This window comes from Polyodon spathula, chromosome 1, assembly GCF_017654505.1.
Source record: "Polyodon spathula isolate WHYD16114869_AA chromosome 1, ASM1765450v1, whole genome shotgun sequence".
Taxonomy (NCBI): domain Eukaryota; kingdom Metazoa; phylum Chordata; class Actinopteri; order Acipenseriformes; family Polyodontidae; genus Polyodon; species Polyodon spathula.
This window is the reverse complement of record NC_054534.1, coordinates 15840738-15854195: the sequence shown is the minus strand read 5'-3', so window position 1 is coordinate 15854195 and position 13458 is coordinate 15840738. Positions and strand designations below refer to the sequence as shown.

Genomic DNA, 13458 nt, shown 5'->3' with positions numbered 1-13458 from the left:
AGTCGAGCAAAGAAGACTACGCGGCGATCTGATTCAAGCATTCAGAATTCTAAAAGGTATTGACAATGTCGACCCAGGAGACTTTTTCAACCTGAAAAAAGAAACAAGGACCAGGGTTCATAAATGGAGACTAGATAAAGGGGCATTCAGAACAGAAAAGAGGAGGCACTTTTTTACGCAGAGAATTGTGGGAGTCTGGAACCAACTCCCCAGTAATGTTGTTAAAGCTGACACCCAGGGATCCTTCAAGAAGCTGCTTGATGAGATTCTGGGATCAATAAGCTAAAGCACAGGAGAAGCAGATCAAGTTGAACGTAGTTCAGTTCATCTGATGAGGAGTAACACTCAAAAGTAATTATTTGCCTCATTATACAAATTGACGGGGGTCTCCAGGCAATCATTATGTTTCTGTGAGTGAATTTAGGGCAACATCATTAGCTTGTTGTGTTTATGATAACATAAAATATAACAACAATCAAATAGTGGATTGAAATAACTTTTGGCAATATAAAACTAATCAACAGGATTTTTTAATATAATCTAAGATATTATCAGTTGCCATTTTGCAGTGCTTTATTATGAATTTCATTAGTACAAATGTAAAAACATGAGCCACCACATGGCTTTAATAGGAACTAAATATCAATTAATGGCATTCATGATTATGATGAATGGTTTAAATATCAGTAAGTGTGGATTGCATCTTCATCAGCAAACAAGAAAACAAATACACAACAAGACTGATGATTATGTGTTATCTAGTGTATAGCATTAAAAACCTATTGATTAAAAAAATAAGTCTTAAAAACTGCTTGTCTTGATTTACTTTTCACCAGTACATTGATCAAAACAATAACCTTTCACTGTAGCCCATATATTATTATTACATTGTAATCAATGGGAATTTGTTGAGCGTGGCTTTACTTTTATTTTATTTATGTTGATGGCCCAACAGGTACTCCTTTCGAGAAGCAGGTCCAGTACACATGTACAAAAACTGCAGCAAGAGAGCAAATTAATTTATCTTTCCAAATCAGCATATTTATTGGGTTATGTTGTATAGTAATTTGGAATGTAATATTCAGCTTTCCAGGGAACCTTTTAGATGTCTGTGATCTCAAGGTGTTTGCTTGTGTTTTTTGGTTTGTTGTTTATTATTATTATTATTATTATTATTATTATTATTATTATTATTATTATTATTATTATTATTATTATTCAAGGTGAATGAATACAATTGAATTAGACAGGAAGTGCATACTAAATTAAATATCCTCACCCATTATGTAGCTCTAGATATAGGCATGCTGTGTACTTTGGAATCTGTCTCTCCTGGCTGTCCTTTTACCTATCTGGACGCATGCTGTCTTTCTTCTATGATGGAAGCAGTGGTGATGCAAACCCAGTCACCTGCGCTGTCCCTCAAGGGTCTGTTCTTGGGCCTCTTCTCTTCAACATCTACATGCTTCCCTTGGGTCACCTCATCCGCCAACACAGCCTCATGTTTTACGCCTATGCAACTTTACCTAAAATTTGACCCTGGATGTCCCTCTCCCATGGTCCTGCTCTCAGCTTACATACAAGACATCGAGGCCTGGATATTTGCCAATTTTCTTCAGCTCAACTCTAACAAATCTGAAATTCTTTTAGTAGGATCGAAAACTCAATACAATAATCTCAAGATTGCTGCCTTGAACCTCGGAAACTGTCTGCTGCTGCTGCTGCCTTACCCCACTGTACGAAGCCTTGGTGTACTTTTGGATAGTAACCTCTCCCTTGATGCCCAAAACTCCTCAGTGATCAAATCTTCCTTCTACCGCCTCCATAACATGTCCAAGGTCTGTCCCTACCTTTCCACCCCGGATGCAGAGATACTCTGTCATGCATTCATCTCCTCTCGACCTGACTACTGCAACTCTCTCTATGGTGGTCTTCCATCACATGCTATAAAGCAATTACAGTTGGTTCAAAATGCCGCTACTAGGATCCTTACTAGGTGTAAAAAACATGATCACATTACCACCCATCTTGCCCAGCTGCACTGCTTACCTGTAAAGTTGAGGATTACTTTCAAAATGCTCTTGCTTGCCTACAGGCTCTTTATCACACAGGTCCAGAGTATCTCTCCAACCTGTTGACCCACCATATCCCTGCACGCAAGCTGAGGTCCTCTGACTCTGGCTTGCTTGTTATACCCAAGCAAAAGTGCACCACACTCGGAGAGCGCTCTTTTAGCTTCATGGCCCTGACTGTCTGGAACTCTTTCTCAGCTTTAGTGCATGTAGCTCCCAAGTCGCTCGCTTCAAATCAACTCTCAAGACCCACTTGTTCTCTCTTGCTTTCAATGCTCTTCCAGCCTGATATCTGTTATTAGCTGTTGTCTGAATTGCTATTATATGTATGATTCTGCATGACACATGTTTAGAATTCACATCCTAGCCTGTATTTAATGTAGCATGCCTGTATTTAAAGTGTTTGCATTGTTTTTTACTGTTTATTTAATGTACTATTCCCTGTATTTCGCTGTATTTAATATATTAGGCATTGTTCCTCACTATCTTGTAAAGCGCTCTATGACGGTGGTCCACTATGAAAGGCGCTGTATAAAATAAATATTGATTGACTGATTGATTGATTGATTGATAATCCCATGACATCAAGAACCGCACGAGCAAAGCTTAGAAGTACACCCCTACAGCATATGCATTTTGTTTTGAATTTGGTTGTTATAAAAATGGTGAAATAATACATTTCAGAGATAGTAAAATGAGAGTCTGACAGAACTGTGCGCATTTCACATTGATAATTCTTACCAAAAATAAATGCTGCTTATTGTTTATTTTTTTTTATTTGCTTGCATCATTGCAATTTGATGTTGTTAAATGTGACATTTATTCCATGTTATTTTCTGCTCGTTGTAGGATTGAGTTGAATACCATCATTTCTCAATTTAAAAAGGGTTTTGATGTCTAAACAGGCACCAGTTTAATTACAGCACTAGTTGACAGTGTTCAGGATTGATTTCTATCCAGAGGCTTATGTGAAACAGTACAGATGTAAATGAGTTTTTCTGTCACAAATACAGTAGTTGTATTTTGACAACCTCTTTATATGTAAATAGGACTCAATTACTTTATTTTAGAATAAATATAATACCTCATAATTGGGCTTCAGTTTGTACTTTTACAGTTGAGGCTAAGTATAAGTTAAACTCTGAGCTAAAATATTCATAACAGTTCAAACACATTTGTCAGATTACTTCTTTGAGAGTGAAAAACAATACTCCGACCTTTTCCTCTCAATACAATCCAAACCCCCATATTTATGTAACTGAATCTCCAGAACTCATTTTGGTTTCCAAGTCAAAAAGCTAGCATTCCTCTTGATCCATTATCGCAAATAAAACCCAAGTGTAAAGCTCTGTGGACAAAGCCTGGGCCTCAAGCATGCTAACACGCTCCTGTCTGCTCCTCCTAGCTAACTGACACTTTGGAGAGTCTGCTGTTCCTTCCTGTACATGAGTAAAAATGCCTTAAAAGGAAAAAAGGCTGAACCAACTATTCAGCAGTCTGAAGGGAATGTAGAAAAAATGCCCCTGGAAAAGTGCATAAGATTTTTTTTAATTATACATAGATTATATATAAGCATTGTGTACCAACACAATGTTTAACTCCACAGGACTGGCTTCCCTACAGATACATTATTTGCTCAAAGTGCACTATATGTTAGGAGTAAGGTTTTCCAATTACTATGGAACCATATGGGCATGCAAACAATTGTGGCAGTTGCCATCTACATTTATCAGATGAGGCCAATCTGGCTTTAACTCTGCTTCACTTCCCTACATACTGTAGGTACTAGATATAATAGTAACATGTCAAAAGCAAACTGAATTAGGAAAACATAGTGCTTTGGATGTTTAAAAAAAAAAAAAGTGCAGGGGTTTCCAGACTTTCTTGGCTTAAAGTCCCACCACGACATTAGGCATCCGGACCAAGGACTCCCACCCAAAATGTTAATTTTGATTCCTTCAATAATTTTGAGAGCTTCTTTGTATGTACCAATAGAAGTAAAGTCTTACTGCTTACATTATGCTCAGTGTCATTTCTGTCTGACTGCAAATGCAAATGCCCCTGGAAAAGATTATAACCAACATAAACCTACCTTTCAAGGTAAGCGGGAGCAGTATGGTTCATTTTATTTATGTAGGGGGAAGAAAATATACAAATATTTACGATTATAAAGTTCATTAATATAGTTGCCTAATTTGTACTCCTTACAATCATCGCCTTTTGTTGTATAATGGTACTCACTATAAGTGCGGGCACCAGCTGACATCAATGTCACAGTCGAAATAATCCAAAGCACCTAACAGCAGTGTTTGTATAAATGAATTGATCCACTCGATCTGGGGAACGCTGCTTTGTCAGGATCATATTAGAAGAGATTTTTTGACCCCTGCCCCCAGTTTGAGAACCCAGGCATAGTAAACCACTGTCACTTTTGAAGATGTATAATCTTTGCGCTATTGACGCAATAGAATGTTTTTAGTATTTGTAACGAAGGTTTCCATTTTAAATGCATTGTTAAACCTTCTTTTAATCTTACTTTGAAATGCATCTAAATTATTAGGTTAACCCTCCCTCACTGGACACATCAAAAGGTTTTATTATCAACTTGAAATACATGCTGCAATTTATTGATGGGCTCTGCTTTGAAGCAAGTGTAAAGGTTAAGGCAAGTTTGTTTGCAAAAAATAAAAGTAACTGTACTAGGAGAAATTTACTGAGAACAATAATTGAACTGCTTCTTCTTGAAACTATGTTGGCTTTACAGGTAGTGAAGACATAAAAAACTATTATTAAAACAAACCCTTGTCTTGTATCATACATTATTTAAGGAATAACGGCTTTGCTTATTAATACACATCCATAATTCCCTCCCCTTTTCCTCTCTAATAATGGACTCCAAGCCATCTCTTAGCATATATTATTAAACATATTCCTGTGACAAAGTGCCCGCCCCTGTGTATATTATCTGTTATGTTGCGTGTGGTTTGTTAAATGTTGGTGTATAGTCATTGGTACATGGGATATAAACGGGTCTGTAACACAAGTGTTTAAAATGTATATTTACATTTAGGCACGGGATTGTACATCACTTCACATACATTTAAAGCAGTTAATATGTGAGCACGAGGTTGCACATAATTAATTCACTTGCTGGGATTCAAGTGAATAATTAATTAGTAATTGAATCCCAGCACAACAGTATATATAGATGCACGTTTTCACATATTCGCGGTTGGGTGTGCGTTGAGTGGAGAACTGGAGAGAGAGTAGGAGAGTTTGAACTTCAATTGCTATTGCGTGCTGGTGAGACCGTCTTCGGCCGTCTTTGTGACAGTTCCATATAAAATATGTTCCAACTGTGACAGCATTATAGATGCATATACCTGCTTCAGGCTTTTCTTAGATTACTATTTAAAATAAATGGAGAGAGACATGCATCAGACAGACTGCTAGATCGTCTATTCAAGTAATGTAATGGTTATATAACCCTCTGTGTGTGTGTGTGTGTGTGTGTGTGTGTGTGTGTGTGTGTGTGTGTGTGTGTGTGTGTGTGTGTGTGTGTGTGTGTGTGTGTCTGTTTGAGGTGGGTCTCACCCATGCTCGCTATTATAAAGCCACAAATATAGCCTAAATGAAAATTCAGTGATTGATTTGATACTAGCTAGTCATATGAAAATAAAACACTCTCAGAGAGGCCTATAACATTTAGCACTATTTAATACTAGAATTATTGACCCATTAGGCAACACAGTCCTACTAAAGCACAGTATTTTTACTACAAAATCTAGAGAGTAAATTATGATGCTTAATATATTTGGCTGACAGACATGTAAGCCACCTGTACCTGCCTGACAGGCCTTCTGTGTGATAATATCTCCATGAGCCATTGACAATGTGCTAATACCCTGCATACATCATAATGTGTGTGGTGTCTATATATTTTACAGTAGCACAGGGGAGTCTTGTTACATTTGCTTCGCATGCAGATGTTTTTAAGACATAGTAACAAGACACAGTAAGACAGTAATAAGAATGCCACATTCACTGCATTTTAACAAGGCTGACATACAGAAACCGTTTTTTTTTTGTTTTTTTTTACCAAGGATGAATGTGAATGTGTTCCTATTGAGCAGCTGATGATTCAGAAGTCTCCATTGCAAGTCTGCACTCCCCCTATGTCCTACTGCAGTGATCTTTGAATCTTGTTGCCTATTTTTCAACCCAGATTTTCAACTTAATCGTGTTCTTCTTTGCAACTGATGTAGCACCCAACTTTAAAAAAAAATATGTATATTTAGAAAATAGTTTGGACAAACTACCACACAACTGTGACATTTGCTATTCACTTTCACAGCTCCAGTGATATCAGTGCACCAACAAGTGCCTCGACAGACATAAATAAATAAAGAGGGTTGCCCATCTTGCTTGTCATTTTGAAACACTTTCATGATGTAATTTTACTTATATATCAATATAAAAATCTGAAACATGAATACAGTTTGCTTATATTATTCTCAGAATGGTACAAGAAAAAAGCATTTCCATTACTAAATCCCACCATATGAGGGGTATGTTTGCAGCGCTTCTGGAACACATTCAGGTCGGCATGCCACACATTTTATTTGTGCACAGCTAACGCTAGTGAGTGTGTGTGTGTGTGTGTGTGTGTGTGTGTGTGTGTGTGTGTGTGCCTTTTTTTTGGGGGGGGGGGGGAGTTTGTTCATCCAGTTGGTGGGTTATTTAAGAATAAAATTTATGATGCATGAAAACATTGTTATGGATCACTTTTTTTCCACTTTTCATCATAACATTCTAAGAATATGTTTCGGGGGACAAAATTCTCAATCAAAATATAAGGCACAACAAAGTCAAGTGCCTTTATCAATGTGCCCAACAATGATATTACAATAATAAACTTCATACTGTAGATTCATTAAATCAACATAGCATGCATTGACACAGGGAAGCGAGAGAGTGTATGAAGGTACATGATGAAAGGTGTTTACAACATTCATAGAAATATATTAATATAGCACCTACAGTGGAATCTCTTATTTACAACCACCAAATGACTGTAAAAATGTCATTTAAATCTGGTCTTTTTAGAAAGAGATGTTCAAATTGTCTCCAATTTCAAGAAGAGTGGCTGAAAGCGTGGTCTTAATGGTGACTTGTTACTTAGACCAAAAGAGATTAATGCACTTTCAATTTGTATGAAGTAAACCTTAATAAAACATGCATTCCACAACTGTTCATAATAAACTCTAAACCGAATGATTAGGGGAAGCATTATCGTGAACCGATACAGGGACAGAGAGTATATATTATCATGGCTTCATGGTTTCACAAACCACAACATATTTATCTATCCAGAGTAAATAACATTGTATATTATTTAGATAAACAAATTATTCAGCTAAGCGACTTGCAGCTAAGTTGAGTGTTGTGTACTATCTCTAATATTTAATTACTCTGTTATTAATGCAACCTAATATTTAAGTACATAATTTCCTATAGATATTTTTACCTCCCAGCCCATTGTAAAGTGATTCCAAGCCTCATTCCACACAACCACACTAAATCTGTACTCACCACATTACCAAGCTGCATTCAAAGTATTGTACTCAATGCTTCTAAGTTAGAATTACTGGAGCAAAGTGGTGAATCCCCCAGACAAATGGACACCATCCAAAATAACATTTTATTCAGCAATCGTTAACAATTTCTGAGCTATTTGGAGCCCAGGTTAATCTGCTTGATTCGCATCTGAAAAGCCCTCTCTCACTGAATGGTGCTTTTGTCATTCCGGAAAAACCAGTCACCCATGTCCCTTTAGCGCTGGCAAAAGAAAGGTAACATATTCCCCAAAACAATGTTAATGACGTAACTGCAGTGACAGCTAGGGCCAGACAGACCAAAGTCATGGCAACCAATTTAAAACTGTGTCAAACTCCTTTCAAGGAAATTCTCTCTCTTAGCATTTCAGCAATGAAGTCACAAATGCTTGATTCCAAATTTCTGAAATGAAACACATGTACAGATTATGTTATGATTTTGGTCACTGTACCTTTGGTTCTATTGAATATTATATTGCTAATACTCACATTTTAAGGTGTAAATTAAATTTCCTGCCCAGAACAATGCTCATTCAACTACAGTGCAACCTGATAGAATTACATAAAACATGTGTCCAAACTAGTAGACACGAATACCCAGAATACTGGTTAGCTAGTCCTTGTAAGAGAAGAGGTTTGCATCCTTTTCATTTAAAAGCGACCTACCAGATATGAGCTTGGAATTACCAGAAAGGACACCAAATAAGTAAACAGTTAAGCTAATGCTGTAAATAATTAGGCACATGTGAGATGTACATCATCATAGATTTGCGGATAGCAAGAGGTTTTGAGGCATGACAGTAGGAAATTGCAAATTTGTACAGACATGACATTTTGAAATTCTACAACTTAAACTGTATTCAAAAGTCCTGTTGCTTTGTTGACTTTAATGATGCTACTGAGATGAAAAGTTGCAAGAGTTCTTTATACAGTTATGGGTAACACTTTATATTAAGGTGCTGCTTATTAATATTTTATAAATATATAATTTATACTTAACTATGTTATATAGTGTTAATAAAGTATTATAGATGGTTTATAACCATCCAATAGCCATAGATGGAATTATGTTTAAACATCCTAACTACAGTAGGTGGCTAAAAACTGTCCCGTTTATAAAAACTTAATCTATGGCTATTGCATGGTTAAACATTCCAAAGTAGAATAGGTGGCTAAAAGCTGTCCCCTTTATAAAACTATAATTCTGTATATGGCTATTGAATGATTGGCTACCATACATAATGGCCGTAGTAATACATTATAACATAGTTATTAAGCACCTATTACCTATTTATAAAAATGTATAAAACATTAATAAGCAGTGTCTTAATATAAAGTGTTACCCAATTATGAGCGCATTGTCTTAACCTTAAAAGTGCCTTCTTGTACCAAACAATAATAACAATAATTAATAACAACTGAGATCTGCTGAAAGTAGCCCTGGCAAGCTACTTTCACCCAATAGAAAAAAATAAGCATACAGTACAAGAGATTTACAGACCTCTTCATTCAGTATTTTAATGCAACACCATTTATTCAAAGTTTCAAAGTATTGCCATTTGCAGATGACTCCTAAAATAATAAAGCTTTATAAGTTTACTTGTTTTATACTGAAGCTACTTAGTCATGGTTGGAGGTGACCAATTGCGGCCACCTGTGCTTTGTACAAGGGGAGGGGGGCGACGGGGCGGGAGGGGAATGACAGGATGGAGACCCTGTATGTAAATAGTGTGGTTTGGTGCATGTGTAAATAAAGTTTGATTGCTTGGAATATAAGTTTGGCTTGGATAAGGTTAATTCCATCCCTGCCAGAACTGGAACACTGACAGAAACATGCTCCCATATTTTTTATATTAATTAGGTCATTTGAATTTTGAAGGATAATTTCTCTCCCTAAAAGAAAACATGAAAACACAAACAGCCAGAAAGATACTACCAAAACAGGGTGACAAAAAGATGAATTATTTGAAAGATATTGCCAAAACAGCTGACAAAAAGGTGAGTTATTTGAAAGATATTGCCAAAACAGTTGACAAAAGGGTGAGCTATTTGAAAGATATTACCAAAACAGCATGACAAAAAGGTAAGTTATTTTTTATTTTTCCATGCAAACCAAGCCATCTTAACCATGGTATGTTCATTGCCTGGCCATTGTACACCAAGAACTTTTATCAGAGACTTAGGAAGTCAATAATTAGAATAACAATGATTTAAATTATAGGGCACATATCACACCACTGCAACCGAAGTATCACAAAATAATGTTGAAAATGAATCATAGAATTAGGTGTCAGTTTTTTAGACCACCAGGTAGACTTATTTCACAAAGTCCCTAACCAACTTTTGGTCACTTTGTCAAAATGAAACATCAGCAAATCAATTATTCTAGCCGTAAACCTCCTCCCCCAACCAGTCAGTCATCAGTCATCAGTCATAAGAATAATTACCTCTTTGTTGGAAGAGAATTTCTGGGAACCCAATGGGGAAGTGATCCAGAAATTGCAACATATACAAAATTGCAAACACTTTAGTAATAGAAGGCAGTCTGATCAACAGTTCTTGTTTTTGTGAAAACACATTCTTAGTTGGCTCTCGACTCTGAGTGATAAACTTTTAAATGCTTGGAATCTTTCAATATTTCTAAAGAAATGCCAGATTTCCTAAGATTTGTACCCAATGTTTGAATCTAGTACATCATATTATATACAGTATATACAGGGATAAGACACTTTGGTCAAGATTCTCTGAAAACCATGTTATTTTGTTTGTAACAGTTGCATATTTATAGAGCGAGTATCAAAACCTCTGTAGGTAAATACAGTTTCTGTTTTATGAGATTCGCTTGGATGATTTGTTGTTGTATGTTAGCTTTATGGTAATGATCTATTTGCATACCTAAATGAAGTGCGTTTCTACTAATTACAGAATCCCTTTCCTGAGGAACTATCATACTTTAATGGCAGTAGTGTCTGTGTTTATACATTTTAAAAGCTGCAAGCGAAAACTGGCAGGGCTTGATATTAAAGTGGATTCTGTTTATCAATAACATAAACACATAGGACTGTGGAATCTACCAACACTAATACAGCAGTACATACTTTTGTTAATTGTAGTGTGAGACTATATTAATATAATAAAGTCTCTTTAAATGTAACTTTTACTGATGCCCCCCCCCAAAAAAAAAATTTCAATAAAATACCTAAATTCCTTTAGTGTTATACCTATAACAATCTACTGAAAATACCAAATGAGAAGTAGATTAACCTATTTGAAATATGACAACTACTCTTGGCATACCTTCTAAAAATGTTCCAGTTTGTGCTGCGTTCATACTCAGGGTGGTTATTTGTGCATAATACAAATAATAATGTAATAGTAGCCATTTAAATATCTACATGCTGCACACCATTACAGAGTTCACAGGTGTCCTGGAAGGAGCATCAGTGTTTTTATCTTAATAAAAAAAACTGAGTTGGTTATTGCTGAAGAATCTTTCTTGGACTTTTAACCTAATGAAGGTACCAATGTGGTTTTAAAAACCTACATATTTGAATGTATATGTTGGTCTAATAAAAATTATATAGCTTTGAAATTATTTCTTTTGGTAAAAAACAACAATCTTGGCATTTAACTCTGAAACATTTATGCTGTACTTGAATGTATTTAGTAATCTTATTACATTCCACTATGTAACACAATTTTTGTTCCTGGGTAGTAAGTGTTATTTCCTAATTGCTTATGCCTCAAAAGTATAGAAAATGGCTATTATTCCCCACAAACTTTGCTTTTGTGACCAGGACAGTGATATTTCAAAATATCACTATTTCCAAAGGGAAAACGGGCAAATGTGTGTCTTTTCGTTCACATAAAGTCAGAAAAAAACAACATATGAATCCAAATTAACATGTATTTATACTAAAGTAATACAAAAATGACTACAAAAGATGTAGAAGTGAGTAGTTTTTCGAGATTTACGACTATACTGTATTTACAGTATAATCGTAAATCTCGAAAAACTACTCACTTCTACATCTTTTGTAGTTATTTTTGTATTGGTCCTGGTCACAAAAGCAAAGTTTGTGGGGAATAATAGTCATTTTCTATACTGTCTATACTGCCATAATAGTCATTTTCTGCAAAACACAATGTTAGGGTCATATTTGTTGAATGCGTCAAGCTAAAATACTTTATAAAGGAGATTGACTGTGTGAAATCCTCTTTTTCCTGGCAAATGCTCCCAAGTAAAAGTTGAGTTATTCTAATAATCCAGGTAGAAATTGCCCCCTGTAACTTTATTACTGTAAGTTTGTGCGGTAATGCACAGATTTGCATCACCTGTTTAAATTTGGTTTGATTTCCCCCTGACAGTGTGGGATTCCTGCATGTGGTACTCTTGCGGGTGTGTCTAAGGTAGCATCGCATATACAATGATAACCCAGTATTAAAGTCTGCAAATGCAATGTAATAATATGGTAAGAAAGAAAACGACATGCTATTGCAGAAATAAAGCTCTCCAGTATGCATAGTCTGAGACAAATGTTTGTAATGTTTCAATGTTTGATTAAAACATATTTAATATTTAAACCATGACTGTAGTTTTCACTCAATGTACATTTAATGATTGTCCTGTCACGCTGTTAGATAAGGAATGAAAATAGTCTCATGTTCATAAAGGATCACATATATACATGGGGGGGAAAAACACAAAACTTTCTGCTTATAGTTTATCTGGACAGTGCAAGATATCTGAGTAGATTAATATTTCTGAATTGTCCATGTCTCGGTTTGTTGTTGTTGAAAGATGCTGTCTGAGCTCGTCGAGCTGACAGGCTGGTTGCTTTCGTCTGTGAAAAGCATAGATTGGCTGTTTGTGGTGGATAATGAAATACATTTGGTATTTGCTGTTTTTTTCCTGGCAAACGCTCCCAAGTAAAAGTTGAGACATGTATTTCATAGGTGATGAACACTAATAACACGATGTAACACAATTTTTGATCCTGGGTAATAAGTGTTATTTCTTAATTGCTCATGCCTCAAAAGTATAGAAAATGGCTGTTATTCCCCATAAACTTTGCTTTTGTGACCAGGACAGTAATATTTTGAAATTTACCTATTTCCAATGAGAAAATGGGTGAATTTGTGCCGTAGTTCTTCACCAGAGTCTCAACCAGCTCCACATAGTTTTCGGCCTTGTGATTGCCCAGGAAGCCCCGAACCACTGCGACAAAGCTGTTCCAAGCCGCATTCTCCTTACTAGTGAGCTTCTTGGGGAATTCACTGCACTCCAGGATCTTCTTTATCTGTGGTACGACGAAGACACAGGCTTGACCTTTGCCTCAGACAGCTTAGGGAAGAAGTCTTGAAGGTACTTGAAGGCTGCCGACTCCTTATCTAGAGCTCTAACAAATTGTTTCATAAGGCCCAATTTGATGTGCAGTAGTGGCATCAGTACCTTCCGGGGGTCCACCAGTGGCTCCCACTTGACGTTGTTCCTCCCCACAGGGAACTCGGTCAGCTGTGGCCAGTCCCGCCTGTGGTAGTGCGCCTTGGTGTCCCTACTGTCCCAAAGGCAAAGATAGCAGGGAAACTTGGTAAAACCGCCTTGGAGACCCATTGCAGCCTCTTGATGCCATCTCAGAAAAATGCAGCTATGTATCCACTTAGGCAGCTGGAACTAAACTGAACTGGTGGGCTTAAGGCCCCTGTATTTATACTACTATTTATATTACTGGAGTTCTAGAAGTTACTCCAAGTTTACTCAGCACTGAATC

General features: G+C 36.4%; 1 protein-coding gene across 2 annotated transcripts in view; it reads right to left on the bottom strand.

The window, feature by feature from the left end:
- Positions 1 to 13458, bottom strand: part of LOC121314671 (A-kinase anchor protein 2-like) — a 144365-nt gene that overhangs the window by 114939 nt on the left and 15968 nt on the right. The window contains exon 1 of one of the 2 annotated variants that reach the window (XM_041248171.1): positions 7665 to 7684. The exons of the other annotated variant lie outside the window; for it this stretch is intronic. Coding sequence (XP_041104105.1) covers positions 7665 to 7669 — 5 coding nt within the window. The 5' untranslated portion in view covers positions 7670 to 7684. Of the gene's footprint in view, positions 1 to 7664; positions 7685 to 13458 lie in introns of those variants that run through there. 2 annotated transcript variants of the gene reach the window in all.